Source organism: Scyliorhinus torazame, chromosome 13 (genome assembly GCF_047496885.1).
Source record: "Scyliorhinus torazame isolate Kashiwa2021f chromosome 13, sScyTor2.1, whole genome shotgun sequence".
NCBI classification, from domain to species: Eukaryota; Metazoa; Chordata; class Chondrichthyes; order Carcharhiniformes; family Scyliorhinidae; genus Scyliorhinus; species Scyliorhinus torazame.
The window spans coordinates 215,843,957-215,857,874 of NC_092719.1; the positions used below are offsets into that span (position 1 = coordinate 215,843,957).

Here is a 13,918-nt window from a genome sequence, read left to right on the forward strand (position 1 = left end):
CACTGTGCCGCAGTGCTGCCCTTTGTCTTCCTACCTAGGGAGGAATATACTGGCCATAGAGGGAGTGCAACGAAGGTCCACCACACCAATTTCAGAGATGGTGGGATTGTCTTATGAGGAGAGATTGAGGAGACTGGGCCTCCATTCTGTAAGAGTTTAGAAGAATGAGTGGTGATCTCACTGAAGGTTCAAAATGTTTACAGGACTGGACAGGGTAGATGCTGGAAGGGTGTTCCCCTGTCTGGGGGTTCGAGGACCAAGGGACACAGTCCCAGACTCGGAGGCAGGGCCTTTAAGACTGTGATGAGGAGGAATTTCCTCAGACAAAGGGTGGTGTGGAAGCTTAGTCATTGAGTTTCTTCAAAGCAAACATTGATAAATTTCTAATACTCTTTATTATTGTCACAAGTAGACTTACATTAACACTGCAATGAAGTTACTGTGAAAAGCCGCCAGTTGCCACAATCCGGCGCCTGTTCGGGTACATGGAGGGAGAATTCAGAATGTCCAATTCACCTAACAAGCACGTCTTTCGGGACTTGTGGGATGAAACCGGAGCGCCCGGAGGGAACCCACGCAGACACGAGGACAATGTGCAGACAGCGACCCAAGTCGGGAATCGAACCCGGGTCCCTGCCGCTGTGAAGCAACAATGCTAACCACTGTGCTACAGTGCTGCCCAATATATACCAATGACTTCAAGGGGTACGAGGATGACATATTCGGTGCCTATATGGTGAGCAGTTGCACGTGCCGTGGCTCCTGCCAGGGTACTTGTTTTTTCCTTTTAGCCTGGTTTATGGGCGATTGGAAGAAAATTATGTAATTTGATGGGACAAGATCTCCTCGTATGAGTAATGTCCAGTAAATATAACACAAGGTATAAGTCGGGTAAGAGATCGTCATCTCAAATGTTCCTTGAGCCTCAGCAGGGGGATCAGGGTGAAGGCTTCTGCTGTGTCGTTGGCCGTGGTCGACGGAGACGTTGGTTAGCTTCTTGACCGATGAATTTAAGATGTAGCGGCAGGCGGTTGCTGAGAATCTGGAGAAGGCAATGAAGGGCGCTTTGGCCCTAATTCAGGGGGGCATATAAAGGTATAAGGGGTGATGCTGCAGAAGGTGGCGGTAGGGCTCTCTGACCATAGTGATCAGATTGTCTCCCTGGAGGCAGAGATGGCGTTGTTGGCTGAGGAGCGTAGAGTGCTAAAGGCCAAGGTTGATGATCTGGAGCAGGCATTGTCAAAGTCGGGGGCGCGAACCACGGGTGGGTCGCGGGCGGTGTCAGGAGGGTCGCGGAGCCGTCCGTCACGGCACTCCCGATCGCGCAAATCCACGTGCAACAGCCGCAGCAGCCGGCTTTTAAGAATGCCGCTGCGAGCGGCCTTCAAAATGGCCACGAATATATAAACAAAAAATGTGGCCGCACTGCTCATGCGTGCTCGATCATCGGTTTCATTCACAGAATTTTGCGCATGCGCACCGATGAGCAGGCACGCATGCGCAGTGCGGCCGCATTTTTAAAAATCTGGTCGCAGCCTTTTTGAAGGCCGTTCGCAGCCGACGTGGTTAAAAGCCAGCTGCAAAAAGGACGGGGAGAATGATGCGATTGGTTGCTTTCTGAACTTTGATTCAGATGAAGTGGAAGTCTCTTATTCGAAGAATAGTGAGTGATCCAACGATGGTTTCACCGCAGCTGTAACTTCAACCTAGAGATGACAACTTTTTAAATCTTGATTTTTAAACATTCCAAAACAAAGTGCCTGCAGGTCGTATTTGGAAGCTTTATCAATTCATTGATTTTTAAGTGTCTTTTCTTTTTTACATTTTTAATTGTAATGTTTAGGTGAAATGTGGTGAACTTCCAATTTCTAGAGGATGAAAACATTTTCAGTTTCAGCATTTTTTTCCTGTTAAACTTTTTCAAATAAAACCCGTCCTGAGCTTGTAAAAAAAAAAGCCGGTTGCTGCGGCTGTTGCCCACGGATTTGTGCAATCTGAGACGCAGAAGATTTAAACAAAAATTCTATGTAATCTTCCTGTCCGAAGGGAGGCCGAGAGTAGGTCACGCCCCCCGATCATTGGGATCACGCGCTTTGGCGCTTTTGCGATTCCTCCATTTCGTTGGCAGCAAACAAGGTAAGAGAAAATGGTGGATCGCGAAGGTCGGCCGGCGTGTGTCGCGAAGGTTAGCTGGCATGGGTCGCGAAGATCAGCCGGGTTGGGTCCCGAAGATTGGCCGGTTGGTAAAAATGGGTCCCCGGAAAAAAGATTTGAAAAACGCTGTTCTGGAGAACCGCTCCAGACGCCAAAACCTAAGAGGTGGGGTTGGGTGTTGATTTTCCACCATTGTTCTGTATTAACGTTTGGTATTGTGATGTTCCCTGTTGTGTCTATCAGGATGTCTTGAGAACATAGTGTTAACAAAGAACATCAAGCTGAGTTATTGAACAAAGCTAATTTATTTACACTAAATTAAGATTCTTATCAATCGTCAAGGAATAAGTTATTAAATAAAACTATACGATATCTCTTACTTCAGAACACAATACTATGCAACTAATCTATCTCATGCCAAAACACCTTCTCCCAGAATCCCAGGAGTCACATGATATTTATATGCCTGCTCCTTATCTCCATCTGGTGGTGAGATTAACTTCATATTGTTAACCCTTTGTATTCCTTACAATACACATTGTTCCAGGTATGAGTGGGATGGAATGCTGATCATTGATATACTGTTTAGTTGTCAGTAAGATCATAAGACAGAGAAGCAAAATTGGGCCATTCAGCCCATCGAATCTGCTCCGCTATTCAATCTTGGCTGATATGTTTCTCATCCCCGTTCTCCTGCCTTCTCCCCACAACCCCTGATTCTCTTATAAATCCAGAATCTATCTATCTCTGTCTTAAAGGCACTCAGTGATTTGGCCTCGTCAGCCTTCTGCGGTAAAGAGTTCCACAGATTCACCACCCTCTGGCTGAAGAAATTACTCATCATCACTGTTTTAAAGGATCGTCCCTTCTGAGACTGTGTCCTTGGGTTTTAGTTTTTCCTGCTAGTGGAAACATCCTCTCCACGCCCACTCTATCCAGGCCTCGCAGTATCCTGTAAGTTTCAATAAGATCCCCCCTCATCCTTCTAAACTCCAACGAGTACAGACCCAGAGTCCTCAACCCCGCTCCTCATACGACAAGCTCTTCATTCCAGGGATCATTCTTGTGAACCTCCTCTGGACCCTTTCCAAGGCCAGAATATCCTTCCTTAGATTGGGGCCCAAAACTGCTCACAACACTCCAAATGGAGTCTGACCGGGGCCTTATACAGCCTCAGAGGTACATCCCTGCTCTTGTATCCTAGCCCTCTCGACATGATTGGTAACATTGCACTTGCCTTCCTTACTGCCGACTGAACCTGCACATTAACCTGAAGAGAATCTTGAACTAGGACTCCCAAGTCCCTTTGTGCTTCTGATTTACTAAACCTTTCCCCATTTAGAAAATAGTCTATGCCTCCATTCTTCCTACCAAAGTGCATAACCTCACACTTTTCAACATTGTGTTCCATCTGCCACTTCTTTGCCCACTCTCCTAGCCTGTCCAAATCCTTCTGCAGCCTGCCTGCTTCCTCAATACTACCTGCCCCTCTGCATCTTTGTATCATCTGCAAACTTGAAACAGTGCCTTCAGTCCTTCTTCCAGATCATTAATGTATATTGTGAAAACTTGTGGTCCCAGCACCGACCCCTGAGGCACACCACTAGTCACCGGCTGCCATCCTGAAAAAGACCCCTTTAGCCCCACTCTCTGCCTTCTGCCAGTCAGCTAATCCTCTATCCATGCCAGGATCTTACTCTGAACACCATGGGCTCTTAACTTATTTAACAGTCTCCTATGTGGCACCTTGTCAAACGCCTTCTGGAAATCTAAATAAATCACGTCCACTGGTTCTCCTTTGTCTAACCTCCTTGTTACCTCCTCAAAGAACTCTAACAGATTTATCAGTCGTGACCTCCCCTTGACAAAGCTATGCTGACTCACCTCTATTTTATCATGCACTTCCAAGTACTCTGCAATCTCATTTTTAATGATGGACTCCAAAATCTTACCAATGACCGAAGTCAAGGTAACCGTCCCAATATTTCCCATCTTCTACCTCCCTCCCTGCTTAACCAGTGGTGTTACATTAGCCATTTTTCAGTCCTCTGGGATCCTCCCTGCCTCCCTTGATTCCTGAAAGATCACCACCAATGCCTCCACAATCTCCTCAGCTATCTCTTTTCGAACCCTGGGGTGTCGTCCGTGTGATATATCCAGCTTCAGAACTTTGTTTGCCCAGTGCCTTCTCCTTAGTGATGGCCTCTGCACTCACCTCTGACCCCGATTCTCCTGGAGCTCTGGCATCCCATTGGTGTCTTCCACCGTGAAGACTGAAGCAAAGTAACTCTGCCATTTATTTGTTTCCTATTACTACTTCTCCAGCCTCATTGATTTTTACCCTGTGTGGGGGTCACCCTGCTAGCAGTATAGCGAGTTAACGGGAGCAGAGAAGGGGAGCTTATTACCATTGGGGTGTTTTTTTTAAGGTAATGAGCTTAAGATTTTCGGTTTGGGGGAAGGGGGAGGGGAACTTCTGTGCTTTGGTTGGGTGTTTGGTTTTCACGGTGTGGAGGAGGAGGAGGGTTCCTTTGTTTTTGGATTGGCTTGATGGGGGAAGTAGCGGCCATCTTGGGTAGGCCCGGAGATGGTACAGGTTGGGGCACTGCTGATTGCCTCGCAAGGTGGATATCGCCAGTCATGGGTTTTGGTGGGGTGGGGACGAAGGGTTAGAGACCCCCAGTCCGGTGATAACTTTGAACATGAGGGGGTTAAATGGCCCAGTAAAAAGGTCCCGGGTGTTTGCGCACCTAAGAAGTTTGAAGGCGGATGTAGTTTTTCCAAAAGAGACCCATTTGAGAATAAAGGATCAAACAAGGTTGTGGAAGGGATGGGTTGGGCAGGTGTATGCCTCCTAGTAATTGACCCCTCTACCCTAGGAAAAGGTCTCTGACTATCCACTCTGTCTATGCCCCTCATAATTTTGTAGACCTCGGTCAGGTCGCCCCTCAACCTCCTTTGTTCCAGTGAGAACAAACCAAGTCTACTCAACCTCTCCTCATAGCTAATGCCCTCCATACCAGGCAACATCCTGGTAAATCTCTTCTGCACACTCTCTAAAATCGGCACATCCTTCTGGTAGTGTGGCGACCAGAATTGAACACTATACTTCCAAGTGTGGCCTAACTAAGGTTCTATACAGCTGCAACATGACTTGCCAATTCTTATACTCAATGCCCCGGCCAATGAAGGCAATCATGCCGTATGCCTTCTTGACTACCTTCTCCACGTGTGTTGCCCCTTTCAGTGACCTGTGGACCTGTACACCTAGATCTGTCTGACTTTCAATACTCTTGAGGGTTCTACCATTCACTGTATATTCCCTACCTGCATTAGACCTTCCAAAATGGAAGGAAAGATGTTAGGAAACACTTCGCCACACAAAGGGCGGTAGCGGTTTGGAACTCTCGCCTACAAATAGCAATTGATGCTGAATCAGTTGTTAATTTTAAATCTGAGATAGATAATTATTTTGTTCAGCAAAGATATGAAGAGATGTCAGCCAAAGGCGGGTTTATGGAGATAAAAGCAAATTACTGGAATCTGAAACCAAAACAGAAAATACTGGGCAATCTCAGCATGTCTGACAGCATCTGTGGAGAGAGAAGAGAGATGACGTTTCGAGTCTGGATGAATCTTTGTCAAAGCTCCTTTCTCTCTCCGCGGATGCTGTCAGATCTGCAGGTATCTGGAGTTAGAGCGGCATGGTGGCGCAGTGGTTAGCACTGCTGCCTCATGGCGCCGAGGACTTGGGTTTGATCCCGGCCCCGGGTCACCGTCCATGTGGAGTTTGCTCATTCTCCCCGTGTCTGCATGGGTCTCACCCCCACAAACCCAGTGATATGCAGGTTAGGTGGATTGGTCACGCTAAATTGACCCTTAGTTGGAAAAAAAATAATTGGTACTCTGAATTTATTTTTTAAAAAGGTATATGGAGTTAGGCCACCGATCAGCCATGATCTCAGTGAATGGCAGAGCAAGCTCAAGAGGCTGAAAGGCCTACTCCTGCTCCTATGTTCCTGTGGCTAATAAACACCACTGGCCTAACCTGGCTTGGCTGCACAAAAACACCATAGTGGCACTTTGCTTTGGATGGCCTGCAAGTATTATATATCTTTCAGAGAATATGATTGGATTTTGGGAATCAGTACTCTGATGAGACCCCACCTTATTTGCAAATGTTTATCTGGCCAACCGATTGTGTTGCTTAAAATATTTTACTAGTGAATATTCTGAGACACATGAATCAGGATTGGTTATTTTACCTACCGTTCTTGCTTTTATGAAGGTTTTTCTTTCTGCTATTTTGCTTCTTTGTTGTCTAATAACTTTGCATCTTTTCTCCTCTCTGTTCAGGTAGGAAGTGGCTGTTCACTGATGTAGAGCGGTAGGGTGGTTGCGGTGTAATTGGAGTTGGCTGATCCATTCTCTGTACTGTACTCTCCAGTTGGACAATTATTGTGCTGTTTCCACATCAGTTACCTCTGGCTTATCATGTCACCATTGTACATGAGCATCACTCATAGAGAATGCTTTCCTAACCTATGCCTCATTGTCTTTTTATCACTTTCCCTCAAAAGAAAGATTTTCTCTGTCCATGGCCACCAGATGTCTCCAAGTGCTTTACAACAACTTAAGTACTTTTCGAAGTGTAGTCACTGTTGCAATGTAAGGAATGTGGAAACCAATTTGCATTCAGTAAACTTACACAAACAGCAATGTGATGATGACCGGATAGTCTTTTTTTGTGTGATGTTGATTGAGGGATAAATATTGGACCGGCACTGGCAAGAAGGCATACGGCATGATTGCCTTCATCGACCGGGACATTGAGTGTAAAAATTGGCAAGTCATGTTGCAGCTTTATAGAACCTTAGTTAGGTCCCATTTGGAACATATTGTTCAATTCTGGTCGCCACACTTCCAGAAGAATGTGGAAGCTTTGGAGAGGGTACAGATAAGATTTACCAGGGTGTTGCCTGGTATGGAGGGCATTAGCTATGAGGAGAGTCACTGGAACGAGAGGTTGAGGGGCGACCTGATAGAAGTCTACAAAATTATGAGGGGCATGGACAGAGTGGATAGTCAGAAGCTTTTTCTCAGGGTGGAAGAGTCAATTACTAGGGGGCATAGGTTTAAGGTGCGATGGGCAAGGTTTAGAGGAGATGTACGAGGCAGGCTTTTTACACAGAGGGTGGTGGGAGCCTGGAACTCGCTGCCGGAGGAGGTGGTGGAAGCAGGGACGATAGTGACTTTTAAGGGGCATCTTGACAAATACATGAAAAGGTGGGTACAGAGGGATATGGTCCTCGGAAGCTTAGGGAGTTTTAGTTCAGACGGACAGCATGGTCAGTGCAGGCTTGGAGGGCCGAAGGGCCTGTTCCTGTGCTTAATTTGCTTTGTTCTTTTCTTTGATAACTCCCCTGCACTTCTTTGAAATAGTGCCAAAGGATCTTTTATCCAGTCGAGTGGGCAGATGGGGCCTCATCTGAAAGCTGGTACCTCGGACATAAGATCATGAGAAATAGAAGCAGAATTGGCCTTTTGGTGATTTGATCCTCCGATGCCATTCTATAAGATCGTGACTGATCTGATTGTGCCCTTAACCCCACCGCCCTGCCTGTCCCCCCATCATCCTTGTCCCTCAGTACTGCACTGCAATTTCAGCCTTGATTTTTCTGCTCATACCTGGAGTGGGACTTGAACTCGAAACCTTGTGATTCAGAAATACATGGTGGATATGTATAGGCAGCCTAGTTCAGGACTGGCTGTTCAACACAGGCTTTCTTCACAGACATGTCTTGCAGGGAGTAAAAATAGCTATTCGTGCTGTTGGCCAAGATCTCAAAATAGCTACCCTTGCATAGGTTGAATTGCTTCTGATGTAGTTTTCCCCTTTTGATAACCCTCACCTGAACTAACCTCTTTATTTTGTGAGTCTACCTTTTAGAATGTCAATGCAAAGTTTACATCTTGTCTCCTCCTCTAAACCTTTGACACTTATTCAAACCCTTGTGTTCTATTCCCCAATGTCCCCAGCTTTCCTTCGGTAAGCATCTGTTGCAGTGTTGCTCGGCTCATCAACATACTAAAGGCTCTAGCTCCATTACCTAAACCAACATGTCTCTGCCTTTAAACAGATTCCATTTTTAAAAACATACATAACTAGCAGAACATGTTCCAATTTATTGTACTTCCCTGATATTTTCATATCATCGCAATTTTCCGTGCCACCAATCATAATCCTTCATTTCAAATTTAAATTAAAAGTAAATGCTGATTGGTGTTTTGACCTCATAGTTTTCTGTCTGTGAGACTACTTCAGTGTGATTGGCTGCTTAGCCTACTTTATGGTATCACTGCTGCGCAATGCCTGGAGATCCCCTTGACTTGACACCAGATTTAAGGTGCTATCGGGAAACGAGGAATCAATACCACAGAAATCACTAGACCTTTGAAAGCAGTGGTACTTCAACTCTTGAGTACAAAACCCAGCCCAAAGGCTGGTGTAGCTCAGTGGGCTAGACAGCTGGTTTGTGATGCAGAACAAGGCCAGCAGCGCGGGTTCAATTCCCATACCAGCTTACCTGAGCAGGCGCCAGAATGTGGCGACTAGTGGCTTTTCACAGTAACTTCATACTTGTGATAACAGACTTTGTAGACAGATGTATTAAGCTGTATTCTGTAAATGCCAGTTTGCAGCTGGACTACGCAGATTAGGATAATTAGATTCTCGGTCAGTGGTGAGGTGTTTGTCAGTTCCACAGCAACAAATGGGGCTTCAATATTGGCTCCATGGTCTGAGCCAGAGAGGGCGATCTCCAATTTCCTGATCACCATCCTGCGACAATTGGTGAAATGGGTATGTCTGCCAATATGGTAAGAAGTCTTACACCAGGTTAAAGTCCATCAGGTTTGTTTGGAATCACTAGCTTTCGGAGCGTAGCCCCATCATAAGGTGACTCACCTGATGAAGGAGCTACGCTCCGAAAGCTAGTGGATTCGAAACAAACCTTTGTTTAACTTGGTGTTGTAAGACTTCTTAATGTGCCCACCCAAGTCCACCGCCGGCAGCTCCACATCATGCCAAGATGGTGAGAATGGACTATAAAAGCAAAATTCTGCGGATGCTGGAAACCTGTAATAAAAACAGAAATGCTGGTCTGGCAGCATCTGTGGAGAGAGAAAAACAGAGTTAACGTTTCAAGTCCAATTTGACATATCTACAGAACAGAGCTACAGTTCAGTTGAAACAATAACTCTGTTTCCTTCTCCACAGCTGCTGCTAGAACGGCTGAGTAATTCCAGCATTTTCTGGTTTTGGTCAAGGTGAGAATGGGATGTTTCACAGTGGTGGTGGCCCTGTTGGTGCTTGACTGGCTTGGCTCACATACAAAGAATGGCCAATCTGAGATGGTATCGGAGAATTCGCGAAACCTGCGGATCCATACTCTAGACGTCTGGAGAGAAAACTAAATATAGATAGATTCGTCCACATCTTTCCAGTAATTACATACTTCTCGAATGTTTGCTTTTTCAGCTCCCAACCTGTTACAATTTTTTTTGTGCGACTGCTTTTTGAATATTCTTCATCCAATGAAACCTTTTTCAATAAGCTCAGAGGCTTCTGGCTCTGTCTGTCTGGCTCTCGCCATCATGTATTTACGAATAGAGATCTCCTATACTGTCATATCCTGCTTTATAATGGGACAGACAGGCGAGATGTGGCATTTGATTTCAAAGCCGGGAGTAATAACATGCAAGTTCTAAAAAGGGTCATCTTGTTATCAGAAGCCAAGGATCCAGCGTTTGTACAATATTAATCATAGTCGAGCAAGTAAATGGCTTTTGTGTTTCAGCACACTGAGGATAAGCATGCATAATTTATATGCCCCAGTGGCCTGAGGTTTTTGCGATAATATTTCTTCAGGAATTTAACTTCACTGGGTTTCTGTCTCTTTTTTTCAAATGCTCTGTCACACAAATGTTTCTCTTGATTTTTGTCTTTGTAGGTCAGCCGGAAGGTCAAGTCCATGCAGATGTTCCGTAAGCCGGTGAACACAGCCATCCAAGGTGACCGAGTAGGGATCTGTGTCACCCAGTTTGACCCCAAACAGCTGGAGCGGGGCCTGGTCTGCGCCCCGGATTCCCTGCGTACTTTATATGCTGCCATTATCTCCGTGAGGAAGATACCCTATTTCAAAGGTTCAGTCCACACCAAGGCCAAGTTCCACATCACCGTTGGCCATGAAACGGTGATGGGAAGGGTAACATTCTTCAGCCCTGCCCCTGAGGATTTTGAGAGCGACCCTCGGATGGATTGTTTTGTCTTTGACAGAGAATACCTCTATCAGGAAGAGTACCTATCGCAAGCCAAGGACGCTGGTGCTGACAGAGGCCAGGCCAGCACCCAAGCTGAGGGAGGCGAGTTGCCCAGGCAGCAGTGGGCCCTGTTGGAGTTCGAGAAACCCGTGACATGCCCCAAGCTGTGCCTTGTCATCGGCTCCAAGCTGGATACTGACATCCATGCCAATACCTGTAGGCTTGCTTTTCACGGAGTCTTGCTGGAAGGTTTTGAGGAGAAAAACTACGCAGAGGTCTCTCTGCCCAAATTGAAAGTCTTCAAGCTGAAACACAAAGAGGGGCAAGTGGAAAGGGTAAGCAAATTGATACACCAATATATGACATCTGTTACCTCTGTTTGATGTTTTCAGGCTAAAAAGAAAGAACGCAACAAGACATTTGCAAGTCCACTCATGATTCACCGATCATTAAACTGCAGTTTAAGAATAGGTTATCTCCAGATTTTGATTTCTTCGTACATATTTTGAAACTGCGTCAATTATAAATTGAGACAGAATTTGCTGCAGGGAAATGAGCTCAACTCATCTGGGCCAGTGTTTGTACAATCCTCCTCCTAGCCCACTTCTCCTCACCCTATCCCTCTACTCATATCTTCTTTGTGTACTCACCGATATTTGCCATAATGGCACCATATTTGTTCTAATTTCCCTGTTGAAAGGTTTGCTCTTGTACTCCTAACTTCTATTTCAGCAGCCATATCTTGATGATTCTATCATTTCAGTCCTGAGCAGGTTATTGCAAATACACTTAGATTAAAGATGTCTTTATTCATTTTAAATTTACTTGTGGTCACTAGGTTCATATTTAGTTACAGATATGCTTGCTACCTACATTGGCGACACATGTGCTACTGGATGTCAAACGGGCCATTTACAGACGGTTTGGGGCATGGAGAGAGGTGGTGGCGAGGTAGAGCTGGATGTGGGCATGCATGTGAAAACTCTGCAGTTATAGTAAATCTGAGAGGGTGATATCTGCTGTTGTACTACACTGTCTGAGAGGGAGATATCTGCTGCTCTACTCATTCTAAGTGTAAGATATCTGCTGTTTCACTCCGTCTGAGAGGAGATATCTGCAGTAATGCTCTCCTCAGTTTGAATGGGAGTTATCTGCAGTTATACTGCACTCTGTCTATGACGGAGATACATGCAGCTTGCCTCATTCTGAGAGGGAGAGATCTGCAGCTATTTTCTACACATTCTGCGGGGGAGAAATTGCAGTAAGCCTGAAGGGGATATATATTTTCTTATTCGTTCATGGGATGTGGGCTTCGCTGGCTAGGCCAGCATTTATTGCCCATCCCTGAGGGGAATTAAGAGTCAACCACATTGCTGTTATATTCTTCGGCGCGGGGAGATGTATGATTTGTGTTAAACTCGCATCTAAAAGACAGTGTCAGACCACATGCAATAATTTAGTTCCAAATGGTTCTTTATGGGCACACTCTACAGAGAGTAAATTAGTTATTTGCAATTAAATCGCAGCACGTCCTTTCATTATAATTGGAGCACATGGAACAGGGCTCCACTGATGGAGCTGTGAAGATTGAGTTCAGTGAATTTGAGCTGGACAGCAGTAACACTGGTGCATGTGGTACTTTCACTGATGTTACAAAGCCAGCCTCCTCTTACCTCCCACCAGTGGCAAATGCTTCTTTTACACGTGAGAAGCTATTTTTGCTGCCTTCAGCATCCATTCTACCCATTCATACGTCCTACTCAATGCTGCGGATAAGATTTCAAGAGCAAGTAGGTAAATGGTACCCAATCTGTGGAGTGTAAAATAGGCTGCATTGTTCACCATGTCACAGTAGCTATTTCAGATTCAGACGTGCAGGATGTAATACTCCTTTTGTCTTACTCAACAAAGAGCTGAAAATACAGTGAATCTCAAAAGTTCTATTCTGTGTAATGCTTGCACATCCTGATTGTCTTGCACTTCAGAAAAAAAATTCTGCGATCGCGTTTCAGCGCTCAGCAAGACACAACCAGCTTTGTCTTCCTTGATAAAGGATGCGGAACACTCCTGCTTTATTGCTAGCACCAAAAAGCCTTTGCCGTCTAATTTTTTTTAAAAATCTTACAACGTTATGCAAGTTGTGCCGTAACTGTTGCCTTTGTGCAGCCGGTGGGAGGGGGTGGGGTAGGAGGAAGGTTATTCCAGTCCACTGCCATAACTGAGGGCACACAATTCAACCTTTGAAGCCTCAAAATCCTTCCAAAGACGAAGGTCGACTAACACGCCGAGGATGGAATGTAGAACCACTGATGTTGGTGTAGGTGATTGCCATTTTCAAATGTGAAACAAAACATAACCCTGGTAATCCAGCAGAAGCGGCAGAAGAGGATTCTGGGAGAAGTCAACTCAGTCACCTCAACTGGGTAGCTGAAGAACTAGTGTCAAGGAGCGGTTATGCTCAAAACACTACATTCGTGTTTCCCTCCCTCTTCTAACCAAAAGAAATTCACCTGGAAGATACCAACAGCATTTACCTGAGGAAGGAGCAGTGCTCCGAAAGCTAGTGATTTGAAACAATCCTGTTGGACTTTAACCTGGTGTTCAACTGGTGCTCACCTCAGTCCAACACCGGCATCTCCACATCAAAAGAAAAGGCACTGTGAGGAGGACAAGCAAGGTGAGATTCTTATTATATCTTTCTTAAATGTACAAGGGCAGAGATGGCCGTTAGGCAGTGATATGCTCCTCCTGCCAGATGTGGGAGATAACGGAGCTTTCTAGCATCCTTGACGACGATGTCTGTGAGATGTGTGACCAGCTGCATCTCCTCACAGACCGCGTAGTTCAGTTGGAGCAGCAGCAGGACTCATTGCGGAGCATACAGGGGGCAGAGAGTGGTAGACACTAGCTTCAGAGAGGTGGTCATACCACAGGTTCAGACAGGTAGATGGGTGACCGCCAGGAGAGGCAGGCAGGTAAGGCAGGAGCTACCTGTGGCTATTCCCCTCTCACACAGGTATACCGTTTTGGACAGCCATTTTTGTGGCCGCAAACGGGACTCTAAGATAGGGTGTTGCTTCCCTGATGCCTCTAAATGGCTCCAGGGATCCTGAAACAGGAGGGTAGCAGATGGATGTTATTATCTACATTGGCACTAAAGACATAGGCAGGAAGAGGGACGAGGTCCTGCAAAGACAATTCAGGGAGTTAGGTCGGGCGCTATAAAGCAGGACCTCTCGGGTAGTAATCTCAGGATTACTCCCCATGCCACGGGTTAGTGAGGCATGGAACAGGGAGATAGTGCAGTTGAACACATGGCAAAAGAGCTAGTGTAGGAGGGAGGGCTTTAGATATATGGATCACTGGGATGTCTTCTGGGGAACGTGGGACCTGTACAAAAGGATGGATTGCGCCTGAACTGGAGGGGCACCAATATCGTGGG

General features: G+C 45.8%; 1 protein-coding gene across 3 annotated transcripts in view; it reads left to right on the forward strand.

Moving 5' to 3' along the window:
• Positions 1–13,918, forward strand: part of eefsec (eukaryotic elongation factor, selenocysteine-tRNA-specific) — a 509,605-nt gene that overhangs the window by 218,895 nt on the left and 276,792 nt on the right. For all 3 annotated transcript variants that reach the window (XM_072473059.1, XM_072473058.1, XM_072473060.1), the window contains exon 5: positions 10,167–10,811. In XM_072473059.1, the coding sequence (XP_072329160.1) occupies positions 10,167–10,811 (645 nt within the window). The remainder of the gene's footprint in view (positions 1–10,166; positions 10,812–13,918) is intronic.